General features: G+C 57.9%; 1 protein-coding gene across 1 annotated transcript; it reads right to left on the reverse strand.

Moving 5' to 3' along the window:
- Positions 1 to 10280: 10280 nt before the first annotated feature.
- Positions 10281 to 12869, reverse strand: POLE4 (DNA polymerase epsilon 4, accessory subunit). Its single transcript, XM_075444111.1, has 5 exons — positions 12679 to 12869; positions 12103 to 12325; positions 11391 to 11475; positions 11064 to 11105; positions 10281 to 10733 (listed from the first exon to the last, which is right to left on the reverse strand). Exons 1-5 carry the CDS (start codon positions 12867 to 12869, stop codon positions 10720 to 10722), a joined length of 555 nt encoding a protein of 184 aa, XP_075300226.1. The 3' UTR covers positions 10281 to 10719.
- Between the last annotated feature and the right edge of the window lie 546 nt (positions 12870 to 13415).

A 13415-nucleotide genomic window follows, 5' to 3' on the forward strand; every position in this document is an offset into this window, starting at 1 on the left:
GCCAGACTCTGTTCAGTGGTGCCCAGCGACAGGACAAGGGGCAACGGGCACAAACTGGAGCAGAGGAAGCTCCAGCTGAACCCGAGGAAGAACTTCTTCCCTCTGAGGGTGCCGGAGCCCTGGCCCAGGCTGCCCAGGGAGGCTGTGGAGTCTCCTTCTCTGGAGATATTCCAGCCCCGCCTGGCCGCGGTGCTGTGCAGCTGCTCTGGGTGACTCTGCTTGGGCAGGGGGCTGGGCTGGGGGACCCCAGAGGGCCCTGCCAACCCCCACCATGCTGGGATTCTGAGCCAGAGGGCCCCGTGCACGAAGGTACATTGAAGGAGAGAGCAGAGGCTCTGTCGAACTGAGCTTAAGACACACTCGACAATTTAAATAATTTTTTAAACAAGTATCCCACTGCTCCTTTAATTATTTTTTAAAGAAATCCCCACCCCAAAGAAAAGGCCATCTGTTACTTTATGGCACTGGTCCACACACAAATTAGTAGCAGTAAAATACACTTTACAGCAGAAGATAGTACAAACGTGAGGCTTTTGCCACTTTATGGCCGGGGTGCTCTTAGCTCTGCCAGGGTGAAGCCACCCGGGTCAGAGCACCCACCCGGCTGCCCAAACCCCCCCACCAGCCCAGCCGAGTCCACTGGAGAGGAGGCCACGCCACGGGGAACCCACCTTGAGCCGTTCCTCCCTGCGTCCCACCGCGCCGAGCACCATTTCATAATAATATTCCACCCAGGAAACGCGACAGCGTTCTTCGTTCATCCCGCAGCTCACCAGCGTCCGAACCACCTCCCCGCCTTGCGGGTTCTTCACTGTGGGCACGCAGGAGAATCCATCTGCGAGGAAACATGAAGGAAATCGAACCCGGGGCTGTGTCTGAGCTGGCTCCGGCCGCAGCGTCGTCACCGCCGGGCTGCCGGGCGGCACAGACGGGCTCCGGCGTGGAAAGCGCCGTTTTCTGCGTCAGGGTCCCCAGCCGCGCGCTCGGGGCTCACCCCCGCACCAGCTCAGGGCTCGGCGATAGGTTTTGTTCCCCCATCTCGGTTTCAGAGAGGTTTCCTGGGTGCAAATCGTGAATCCTGCACCTGACCCCGTGAAAGCCCCATCCCCGGGGAGGCAGCCTGCGCTACCGCACACGATCTTCGAGCAAAAAAGGTCTTTGAACGTAAAACATTCACAGCAGCGCTTTTTCCCAGGGACACGGGGAGCTGGGCGACTGTACTCAGCGTTTACCCATTCCGCATCTCTCTCTGGATTTGCCAGGCAGCTGCGCCCTGCACGGGCTGGTCGGGTGCCGGAGCGGTGTCCCCAGCTCTCCCGGAGACGCGTTCCCGAAGGGTTTGCTTCGGGCCGGGCTCTCAGCGCTCCACGCAAGCGGGCGAGCTGGCCGGGGCTGGAGGCAGCATCTCCCCGCGTCGGCACGAGTTCTTCCTCGTGGGACGGGGCAAGGCTGGCACAAGGGGGGAGGAAAGGGAAGGCAGGCGATGGCCCCTGTTCTCAGGCGCAGGACCAAGTCCTACTTCACCTTTTCTTTCCCTGTTCGTGCTTTAACTCAATGACAAATTCCCAGGGGGGGGAAGAAAAGTGACGCTGGGGTTTGACGCCCCTAGTCTGGGTGCTACGGGAGCCGCGCAGAGCGAAGCGGGGCTGCACGCGGACGCGCCGCCCACCCGCGTCTCTGCGGCCGTGTCCCCTCCGTGCCAGGACACGCCGCCTCCGTGGCACGTCCCGGCCGGCCCAGTCCCGGGCTCGGCGGCGGGAGGGGAGGCAGAGGCTCCCCAGCAATCCCGGTCGGGAGGCATCAGGCACAGCGTCCTGCCTGGCTCAGCCTGAGCACGCGCTCTGCGTAGAAAGCAACGGTTTCTCTGCTAAACCTCCCAGCTTTTCTTTCCCTCACTGAGTAAATCAGGACTAAAATCTCCACTGCACGAGCCAGAGGAGGGGAAGGAGGGTGGCCAAGTGGGCAGCTAAGCCAGGCCTGGGCTTTAGCTCTAAGCAGGACCCAGCCGTGCTCTGTCCCAGCGTTCGGTGCCGGCCCTTCAGGGTCTGGGTTTGGTTCCTGGCTTTAGATTGAGAGCTTTCCTGTCCCCTCCCAGCTCCTCCACCCGCTGCTGGGGGACATCTCTGTGCTCCAGGATGGGGCTGTGTTTCAGGGGAGGGAAAAGCATTTCATAGAATCATAGAATGGTTTGGGTTGGAAGGGACCTTAAAGACCATCTGGTTCCAGCGCCCTGCCATGAGCAGGGACATCATTTTCTGAGAGCAGATCTCTCTGGGACACTTTACAGGGGGGGACACAAAATGACAACCAATTTCTGGAAGCCAAGTATTTCTGGGCGAGATTTTCACATCCTTCTCCAGATCCCTCTCTCCTCGGACACGTCCAGCCTTTAACGTGAGGCTGAAAGTGTCAGCCTGACTCTGCGGGGGAACCCCAGAAGGAAAGTGCCGAGACCCGCCCGAGGGCAGGGGCAAAGCTGGGGGCGAGTCCACATTGCCCAGCCCTGGGCCATTACCGCTGAATGAGCCACCCGGGGACCACCGCCTCGCCCAGCACCTCCCAGTCGCACGTCTGGAGGTAAATGCTGATTCTCCCACCTCTGGAAGAAAGCATTTCACACCGCCTAATTCTCTCTTCCACTCGCCGGGCGCGCAGAGGCCGCGGGGCTGCGGGATGCTGTGCCCGGACCCTGGGGCTTCTGCGCTCTCCAGCACCCACCCGGCTCCCCCAGCCCCTCCGACCCTGGGGGTTCTGCGCTCTCCAGCACCCACCCGGCTCCCCCAGCCCCTCCAGCTCAGGCCCCTGCCCGATTTCCAGCTCGCATCAGGACTCGCGTCGGTCTCTGTCCCTCTCTAGTGGCTGCTGTACAGCCGTGTCCCAGCAGTCGCTGCCCAGAAGGTTTCAACAGGACGCTCTTAGATGCAGAAATGCCGATAAAATGACATCAGCAAATTCCAGAACTGATTTCATCACGCAGTTGTGGAAAATAATTTCAGTACGACTTTCCATTCTAGTAAAAATGGATGAGTTCATCTTCACTGACGTGGCTCTCGGGTTATTTTATGGGTGATCTCACAAGACAGCACACCAGTTCAGGACGCACCAGTTCCGCTTTGTCCCAGTGGAAGGTTTTGACCTGTCTGGAACAACTTAGTTTGGAGTTTCCATTCCCCAGTGATTTTCGAAGCATCAGTGCAGCTCACTGGTGCCGAGGTGGAAGGGCATTGCAGCCTGTCAGAGAGGAAACTTCACTTTTTAGTGGTTGCTAGATGGTCTGTTTTCAGCAGAGCTTTTCTCATCAGGTTGTTTTTCTTGCTTTGAGGGGACATGTTGGACCCCAGAGGTCCCTCCCAGCCTGGGTTACTCTGATGATGAGATCTCCGGTTAGAGGACACCTCCCCGTAACACGTGGTTGTATTTCCACCCTCAAACCATGTACAGGGGTGCAGAATTACCACTCCACCCACAGCCCTGTGCTGTAAGCGCCCGGCAACAGGAGGGAAAAGAAAACCAAACCCCGACAGCACAAAACACCTTCCCACTCCCACCCAGGGCAAAGAGGGTTCGTGTAGCAGACCAGAGCGCTGCTAGATCAGGCTCTGAGCTCTGATGTTGGTGCTGGTCACCCAGAAGGGCTCATCCCCGTATTCCTGGAGGGAATCCATCATTCCTATACCTGCACCGTAGGTCGGGTCAGAGCATTTCCCCACGTCGACCGTCACCTCCCAGGGAGAGTCTGGAAAGGTTTTCAGAGCTGGGAGACGGAGACGTTCCTCGGGGCACGTGCCGCAGTGCCAGCCATCCACCACCTCCACCTCCCGAAGGCCTTCGCAGAGCAGGAGCCGCTCCACGCGCACGCGGGCAGCAGGAACCCGCAGGGCAGGAGCGCGGGGCTCCCGGCGTGGCGGGGCACCGGACCTGCCGCTGCGCACAACAGTGCAAGCGGCACGTACACTGGTAAGGACAGGTCGTGGAGAACAACGCCCAGCACCAGCTCCCTGACAAAAACCTCTTCTGACCTAGAACTGACCCAGCTTTTACTCCCCTGCCGCACGGCGCTGCTGGGGTGCTGCTCTTCCCAGGGACACGTTGCTATCAGAACTGGTTATTCCCCCAAACCCTGCCACAATCAGATAAATCAGCCTTCCAGGACCTGAACGGGGCCTGCGAGAGAGCTGGGGAGGGGCTTTGTGCAAGGGCCTGGGGGGACAGGACAAGGGGTGAGGGCTTTAGACTGGAAGAGGGGAGATGTAGATGAGATGGAAGGAAGGAATTCTTTCCGGTGAGGGTGGTGAGGCCCTGGCCCAGGCTGCCCAGAGGAGCTGTGGCTGCCCCCTCCCTGGCAGAGCTCAAGGCCAGGTTGGACGCGGCTGGGAGCACCCTGGGCTGGTGGAAGGGGGCCCTGCCCATGGCAGGGGGGTTGGAACGAGGTGAGCTTTAAGGTCCCTTCCAACGCAAACCATTCCATGATTCCATGAAGCTATATTGGCTAAAGCAGCCCTCACTTCACACCAGGCTCCTGATCCAGAGGGTGAGCGTGATGACAGGTCCGGGGAGCGAATGTGGACCTGCCTGCCTGGAAGATGTTGCACCAGCAGTGCCGCAGCGGTGACAACAGTGGGACGAGCGGCAGCAAGACCTTTCACAGTTACAGCCCCCCGGGTGAACGCTCACAGGACGCACGCGAGCATACCCTGCAGAACTTGTTTCCATTCCCTCTCCAGGGCTGGTTATCCTGGTGGAGATGGGACTTTCGGCAACATCAGCTCTCCCAGGACAAGGAGAGCATTGCGGCCCGTGCACAGCTGTGTCCCCAAACACAGAGGCTCCTTCCAGTGTCTCCTAGGAGTGACACATGGCACGTGGTAAGAGAATGACATCAGCACCTCCAAGGCCAGACATTTGTCAGGAAATCACAGGTCCTGCCAGTTTTGCTCAACCAGGCAGAAAAAGGCCTCCAACCCCTCTACACACAGTGCACCGGCTCTCACGTACAGCAGATGACAGTGAACTGTTTCCTCCCTCTCTGCCTGCACAAAGCAGGGGTTTCTTCTTTCTTTGGGATTTGATTTGCTTCCCTTTGCGTTTGCCACGGTTTTGTGTCCGCGAGCAACGCGACGTGCTGCCTCCCCGTGACAGCCCTTCAGCTGAACCCTGGCCCTTCCTCTGCTGCGAGGTGTTCGGCTTTGCCGGATGGCTTCCATTCGTCTCGCCTGCACATCCTACTGCTTGCTGGCTCAGGAAGGGCAAGACACTCAGTGATGGGTGTTCTGCCACGCAGGAGCCAAACCAGGTATATATATGTATAAATATCTGCAGGGTGGGGGTCAGGAGGACGGGGCCAGACTCTGTTCAGTGGTGCCCAGCGACAGGACAAGGGGCAACGGGCACAAACTGGAGCAGAGGAAGCTCCAGCTGAACCCGAGGAAGAACTTCTTCCCTCTGAGGGTGCCGGAGCCCTGGCCCAGGCTGCCCAGGGAGGCTGTGGAGTCTCCTTCTCTGGGGATATTCCAGCCCCGCCTGGCCGCGGTGCTGTGCAGCCTGCTCTGGGTGACCCTGCTTGGGCAGGGGGTTGGGCTGGGGGACCCACAGAGGGCCCTGCCAGCCCTGAACATTCTGTGATTCTGTGATTTTAAAGCACGTATAAAATCACAGCCGCAGGCATCAGTGTATGACCTTTGCCCAGACCCAATCGCTCCAGCTGCGGGGATGACACAAACACACTTTTCTCACCTTCTGGCTTCTGAGGAAATCGAGCACGGACGAGTGTCTGGGGAGCCCCAGGAGGCCGGGCTGGGGGGAGCTGATCCGCTGGGACAGGCAGCTGGACCGGCACCTCCCAACGTCCACGCTCACAGGACTGCCAGAGACATCTGCGACCCACAGCACTGACAAAAGGTTTACTCCGCGCTGTTTGCGTGATGCTGGGGAGGCCCACGCTCAAACCAGGGCCGAATACAACACAAAACTGGCCGAACAGACACGGTCCACCCCTGGAAGTCTGCCTGGGAGAAGTCCCAGAGAGAAAACCCTTCACTAGCGCTGCAGGCGTGTCTACTCTGTTTGCAGACCAGAAGAAAAACATTTCATATTAGACTGGCAAATGCACTACAGAATAAAAAGAATGCAATTAACAATCCACTAGGTAACAGGAGGTTTTATACTCTTTAGTGAGCTCCCGATGGATGGGGTGAGAACAGACGAACACATTGATCAGCAAAGGGAAAGCGCTGAGCTGCAGCCCTTGAACGCACTGAACAAGCCTGAGCACCCGGCGGATTCGGGGCAGAAAGAGCAGCCCAGCCCCCCTCGCCTGGAGCCCGGTGAACCTGTTCACGGAGCTGCTTGAGCAGAAAACAAACCCGCCCGGCTCGCTGCCAAATCCCAGCTCCACAGCTCCCCAAACCTGTCGCATTGGCACGTCCACACCACAGGCAGAGGACGGGCAGGCGGGAACGGCTGTGGGGAGAGGGGAGACACGGGACCGCGGCACCCAGCTGTAGACCGGTTTACTCTGCGGCATCTTGAGTTTGCAGAGTATCGGTGGGTATCGGCTAACGGCTGTTTCTTCTGGAAATCATTCTAAAATGAACTATTTTTCCCCAGAAATGCTGTCCGTACTCCAAGGGTTGACTGATGTAAATCCTCATTTCATCACACAACAGGGAAGAAAACTGGCCTTAAAGCACCCACTGCCGAGTCCAACTCCACCGCAGCTCATTTGCTCCAACCTGCGGGAGCTGCAGAACCAGCGTCTGCTGCAAAACTGCCGTTCTGCATCGCTTTCGAAACTGATCTCCAGTGTCAGCGCAAGAGACAGCCCCTGTCACCACGCCGCACGACACCGGGAAATACGCAGGGACATTCCCACCTCGCCTTCGGGCCACAGCTGCTGCTAGCTGCTCGAGGATTTCCTCGCCCAGGGCAGCGAGGGAGCAGCCGGCCAGGTAGCAACGTGCAGTCTACCGGCCATTCCCAGTGCTGATCCTCGGGGATGCTCCTCACCCACAGCACGGCCGCAGGCAGCAGATAACCCCAGCTCTCCCACCCCCGCAGCGATACAGGCCACCTTCATTATTTTTATCACTATCTATTACTATTTTCACTATTGTCATCATTATTTACTCTTCCAAAGTTGTTTCCGCTGGAGATGACAAGCTGTCACTGCATGTGACAGTTCTTCATTCGGATATGGTCATTTTATACCTCCCACCGTTCACGTTAGAACCTGGTATTTTGCAAACATGTCCTGGTTTCAGCTGCGATAAGAGTTAATTTTCTTCCTAGTAGCTGCTGAGTTTTGGGTTTGGTATGAGAATAACGTTGATATGGGTTTTAGTTGTTGCTAGATAATGCCTATATTCAGTCAAGGCCTTTCTTTCCGGCTTCCCATAGAAGCTGAAGGGGAGCACAGAGAGGACAAGCTGGCCAAAGGACTACTCCATACCACAGACGGCACACGCAGCGATAAACAGGGGTTGGCCGGGGGGCAGGGGTCTGGGATTGCTGCTCAGGACGGCAATCGACCACCGAGCAGTAAGAAAACGTATCGTGCATTACTTGGTTTGTATATTTGTTGTTGTTGTTCTTATTATTCTCTCTTCCTTTTGCTGTCCTATTAAACCATCTTCATTTCAGCCTGGGAGTTTTACTTTTTGTCCATTCTCCTCCCCGTCCGACTGGGGTGAGGGAGGAGTGACCGAGTGGCTGTGTGGTCCCAGCTGCCAGCTGGGGCTTAACCACGACAAAACACTAAATGCTGAATTTGTACAAGTGCTGCTCTCATGCACTGAAACCCCCCCCAGAAACCTCAGACTTCAGGCCACACAGTTTAAAGCCATTTCCACACATCTGTGCTAAAATCAGCCGAGGCTCATTTTGGGTAGCCTCACTGCTGCTGTGAGGGGAACTGAGACCAAAGGCTACTCCTGAAGGCCACAGACCTTTTTCTGGTGAGCAAGTGGAGCTGTTTCCTACTTTCTCCGCACAGTAAGGTCAGGACACCCTGTTGTCTTGCTGACAGCCCTTCCAACGTTCACCCTGGGAACCAGGAGTCTGCAGTAGTCCTGAACTTATGCCGTACCAGAGGCAAACGCAGAATTCAAACGCAGAATTCAACCACACTGCAGAATATCAGTACAGAAAACGAAGCCTCTTTCGTGGAGATGAACAGACCTCGGGGCCAGGCTACTCATCAGTTCCTGTTCTACAAAACACGCTGGAAGCGCTGGGTTATCTGGGCGACAAGTCCCCAGCGTATTTCTGTCCTTAATTCCCCGAGGAAGAAGTCACTAGGATAATTCCAACACAAAGAAAGATCTGAGGGGTGATGGGTGGGATGTGAGCAGGGAAGCTTAAGGGATCCAGGCTTCTGGCGGGCGAAGGGGGAACTCACCATGCCCGACATGGAGGAAATGGCTCTGCCTCCTGCAGCAGCCCCTCTCTGCAAACAGGTTCCCTCGCTCGTCCTCTCTGCCGACGGCTCCAGCACCTGCAGTCACAAACCACCAAGCCCAGCATGAGCCCAGTTATAATTCACCAGCTTCCCTGCTCAAGCTGGGAGGAGGCACCGAGCCTGAGCAGAAGCCTCCAGCCACTGAGACCCAATGGCTTCAGCGCAAGGAAGAGATTTAGAGCAGTTATGAATGGACATGGCCCATCTGACTGCTCAGACCTGGCTAGTTGGGCTAAACACCCTGTATCTGATTAACTACACCAAGAAAAGGCTGAGTTTATCAGTGATTTATCTTAGGACACCAGTCCCCTGCTCTCTTCTACTTCCACGTTACTGCAGTGCCAGCTCGGGTGAGAGGAGTAATCTCACACAGCACAAAGTAGCTCACAGGCATTAAACTCCACAAAGACTCCTGCACAGCGTCTTCCTCCAAGACAAACTCCAAATTCTTCACTACGTGCAGACACTCCTCCATGCTGCTCGCAGCAAAGCACCGTACGAAACACACACCGTGCCCACACAGAAGCACCAGATACAAATGAAGCCCATGCACAGCCTTGCACACAGCCCTTTTCTCTCCCATGCAAGAGGCCAAAGCAGCGCCAAAGGCAGTGAGAAGGAAAAAGGAACTTACTGGCAAAGATGGAAGCATGGAAGAGCCCTGCGAAGACGACTGCAGCTAGTGGGTCCTGCATACCACACCTGGGGAAAGGCAGCAAGGTCGCCGCCATCTCCGGCTCTTACACCGGGCCCTCCCTCGGCAGACAAATGGGCTCGCATATCGCTGGCAAACGCCTCCAGATCGTGATCTGAGCAAACGCCTGAGCCGCCCGGGCAGGGACGGCATCTCCCCAAGCGTCTACAGGCTTCAAGCAAACTTCAGAGTGTTTCTGGAGAGCAATTGGTTTTGCGCCCAGCCTGAGGAAGATCCCTTGGGGGTCTTTGTTCTTCCCACCACTTTCAAACTAATTTTGTGGCGGCTCGAGCCACTTTCACGTCCCCTCATTTGAAAGGAACATGCATCCTTCATCCTCGCTCACCGCCTTCAATGGCCTTTTTATCTAGGGATGACCCTTTTTGCCCCTCCGCCACACCAAAACTGAGACCAAAGCTGGCTCTTTGATAAAGACGACAACGCAGCAGGACTCAGCCACACCAGCAACGACAGCGTGTTCCCCGCGACCGCACGGAGAGGCCTGCAGCTCCGGCTTTGCCTCTTCTCAGCATGACCGAGCCCCGGTGCCAAGAGGAGGCATCTTTCTCTCTGGCTTGTTCAACACACGCAGGGAAGTCCTGGTGCCCGGAGCCCTGGGAGCAGCAGAGGCACCGATGGTGCCTGCGTGCTGCAAGGGGTCTCACAGACACGCTGGGCACGCCGAGGGCAGCAGTACGTCCTGAACGCTTGCTGCCTGCGGCTCTCAGTTACAAAAGTTAGGATCTCTGCACGGACTTGGCCAAGTGCACGTGGCAGGGAACAGACCCGGTTCCAAGGGAAATTTTTTTTTGCCAGATTCAAGAACAAGAGCGCACAAAAGAACAGTGACAGCAGCGTAACGCATCTGACGCCAGCCTGGCTTTCAAAAGGGGGGTGGGGGGGTGGCTACAATTACTGACAGGCATACCAATCACAAAAATCTGCGGAAGCCATACAGCCCCAGGAACAAGCCAAGGCTCCCTGGAGCTCACACATAGTTCCTGGAGGAGAGTTGCCTCGAGGAAACAATTAGCAAAAGCAAAATGCTATTAGCAGGCACCCTTCACCACAGTGCTACAGGAACACCATTCCGTTCATCCCAGCAGCACAGAGGAGAAATCAGCACAGCTCTTCAACAACAACAACAAAATTTAATTGTGTGTGGCCAAGAAACAAACATATACAAAGAAAAATACATTTCCATAAAAAAAAAATCCCCGTGCCTGGGCATCCGAGCCGAGCCCCTCTCCATCCCCAGCTCTGTGGCACCGCAGAGCATGTGGAGAGGCAGGGACTGCTGCTCCGAGCAGCGGCTGCGCGACCGGCCCGAAGCGGGAGAGCAGTCCTCACCGTGGCGGCAGGGCACAGTCAAGCGACATACAAAATACTTGTGAAAAAATATGCATTTTAAATAAAGAACTTATTACAACTTAACCTTTATACAAAATATTATGGTCGCCATTTCAGTGTCTCGGTTCTAGGAACTATTTTGGAACTCTCGACGTCCTGTTTTCCACCCCACGTCCACCTCCGCAGTCCCTTTCTCCAGAGAGCTCCGTTTCTGTCCAGCTCAGTCCAAAGTACCTAAAAATGGAAAAAAAAAAAAATTATAGTCTCAGGAATCAGAAATACAGTTATGTGAACAAATGAAACTTGTTTACAAGCTGCCAAAGGAATATGCGGTAACTTTTTAAAGCTTAAGCAAATCACACACACGTAAAATCAAGCCTAGCTAAAAAGTGTTGTACTTGCTGAGTCCCCTTGGTTTGAGTTTCACCCTCAGAGCGGGGCGTAACAAGTCACACTATTAATTGTTAAAGATGTCGACACGGAGGGCTCTGTAAATTATTCAGCTCTTTCTCTCCCAAGATTACACAAAATACTGGAACCAAGTGAAACCACGCAGAAACTCACCTTCCAAAAAAGCGAACTCGTCAATAGCTTCAATGGCGTTATCTGCAAAGCAGAGAGAAAACAATTACCGTAGATACACAGACTCCACGCGAGCATCTGCTTCAGTGGCGTGCGAATTTAATCACAGTGCCCAGTTTCAGCGAGGTTTACTTGTTTTGGAGCTGGTGTGTGAAATCATCAGCCTAATATTTGGTAGAAGTTTTTCTCTCCCGTCTTCAGAGAAAGACAGACAAGCACCCACGCCCGCCTCATCACAGCGGGATGGGGGGTACGACACCCCACGCCAGCGACCCTCCGCGGAGGAGAGCCCAGCACGCGCCCTCGTACCCAGGTCTTTTCTCTGCAGGGTTTTCCTTTTGCTTTGCTGCGCGTACACGTAGGCATCCTTGGCAAGGGTTTCAACGAACAACTCCTGCAAGGCAAAACCAAGACAGGGGATGAGCGAGGGGCGAGAGCACACGTGGAGGAAAGGAAGGCGCCTACAAGGCTTCGGGAAGAACCCAGAGCCCGCATCCTAACACGTCCCGTTCCGAGCGACGGCTCTGAAGAGAACGAACGGAACCGTTGGATGGTGACAACGCGCAAGAGGCAACGAGGGAGAAGGGAAGGCCGAGAGCTGGATGGAGATGGCTCCTCTGGCCGGGGACAGCCCCCTCCCGCTGCTCCCCGGGGACCCTTCCGAGGGGCAGAGGGGTCTGCACCCAGCACCCAGCTGCAGCAGGCCCGGGGGAGGCCCGGCAGCGGGCCCGGGGGAAGGCCCGGCAGCGGGCCCGAGGGAAGGCCCGGCAGCGGGCCCGGGGGGAGGCCCGGCAGCGGGCCCGGGGGGAGGCCCGGCAGCGGGCCCGGGGGAAGGCCCGGCATCGGGCCCCGGGGGGAGGCCCGGCAGCGGGCCCGGGAGAAGGCCCGGCAGCGGGCCCAGTGGAGGCCCTCGGCGGGCCCGGGCCGGAGCGGCCACGCTCGGGGGAGGGACCCGGGCCCCCCCCGGGGCTCCGCGGGCCCAGCCGCCCCCCTCAGCCCGGCCCCCCCCGCCGCCGCTCACCGCGGCCCGCGCCAGGACGAAGACGGCCTCCTGGCTGGCCTGGCTGACGTCCGGGTCCGCCTTCATCAGCGCCTTCACCCGCGACAGCGGCAGCCGGGCCAGGCGGGCCACTCCCGGCCCCGGCCCCGCCGCTGCCTCCTCCCCCGGCCCCGCCGCCGCCTCTGCCGCCGCCCCCGGCCCCGCCGCCGCCGCCGCCGCCGCCATCCCGCGCCCGGGGCCGCGCCTGCGCGGGGAGCGGGGGTGGAGGGGGCGGCAGGGCCCGGCCCCGCGGAGGCTCCACCCGGAGCTCGGCCCGGCCCCCGGGCCCGCCGCCACCCCCGGGCTCCAGGCCGGGCCCCCCGCCCCCGCCGCCCCTCGGCTCCTTCCCAGCCCCTCGGGGCGCAGAGAACGATCGAAGCGTTACGAGCGGCCGTGCCTGCTGAGGGGAGCAGGTGGCCGGCACCAGCCGCCCCGCGCCCCGTGCTGGCTCCCCGCGGGACCCCCCGACCCCCGCCTCCATCCCGCTGGGACCCGGCCCGCCAGCACCCGCCGTGGGCACCCCCCGCCCTCCGCAGCACCCCGGGGACCACCACCCACGGCCTCCCCCGACACACCGTCTTCTCCTCCAGCCCGCCATGGGCGCTGCTGGTGGGCCCCTCACCGGGGGGCCGGGGGCCGGGGGCCCTGCCGCGGGGCTGGGCGCTGACTTGCGGGGGAGATGGGACTCCCCAGCCCCCCGACTGCAGCAGCTGTGTTTTGTTCAGCGCCGGGCGCACGGGGGTTAGCATCGCCAAGCCGTCTGTAACTTACACAGTTCCATTTTGCATATTCGTATACACCTATGTATATGCATACGCTTTCCTGCCTCGTAGTAAAATTAGTTCCAAGAAGTCATTTCCATAAGCTCCTCTCAACTGCGCTTGCGTGGTGCCTCCTTGGGGTGGTCGTCGGGGGTCGTGGGGATGGAGATAGGGGACTCCTCTTCGTCACCGCTAGTAAGCTTTGAACTTCACGCAGGCTCAGCTACTGCCTGGCCTTTACCCAGACTACAGAGCTGGCTACGGCCGGCTTGAGGTGCAGACTTCTCGTTCTGGAGCTCTTCTTTCCAGCCTTATCACTCAAACAGTTACAAAATTCACGGAGCTCACGAATTTGCCAAGCTAAGGAATTTGCCAAGCTAAGGAATCTGCCAAGCTGAGCTAGACTAGCATTACCGAAGTCTTCATAAGCATTGTCTAAGCTTATTTATTTCTTTATTTTCCTGCATCAAAGCAGCCTCTCGGACCCTTCCCGCCTCTGAGGCAATCAGCGGTGAAACCGGGACGTTTCGACAC

This window comes from Opisthocomus hoazin, chromosome 27, assembly GCF_030867145.1.
Source record: "Opisthocomus hoazin isolate bOpiHoa1 chromosome 27, bOpiHoa1.hap1, whole genome shotgun sequence".
NCBI lineage: Eukaryota > Metazoa > Chordata > Aves > Opisthocomiformes > Opisthocomidae > Opisthocomus > Opisthocomus hoazin.

What these genes read in the sequence shown, in the direction of transcription:
- POLE4 (XM_075444111.1), bottom strand. Translation starts at nt 12,869, where the DNA reads ATGCTAACCCCCGTGCGCCCGGCGCTGAACAAAACACAGCTGCTGCAG. An exon ending in TCGTCCTGGCGCGGGCCGCG is followed by an intron (nt 11,476 to 12,102) that starts GTGAGCGGCGGC and finishes TTTGCCTTGCAG; the next exon opens with GAGTTGTTCGTTGAAACCCT. An exon ending in CCTGCAGAGAAAAGACCTGG is followed by an intron (nt 11,106 to 11,390) that starts GTACGAGGGCGC and finishes TCTGCTTTGCAG; the next exon opens with ATAACGCCATTGAAGCTATT.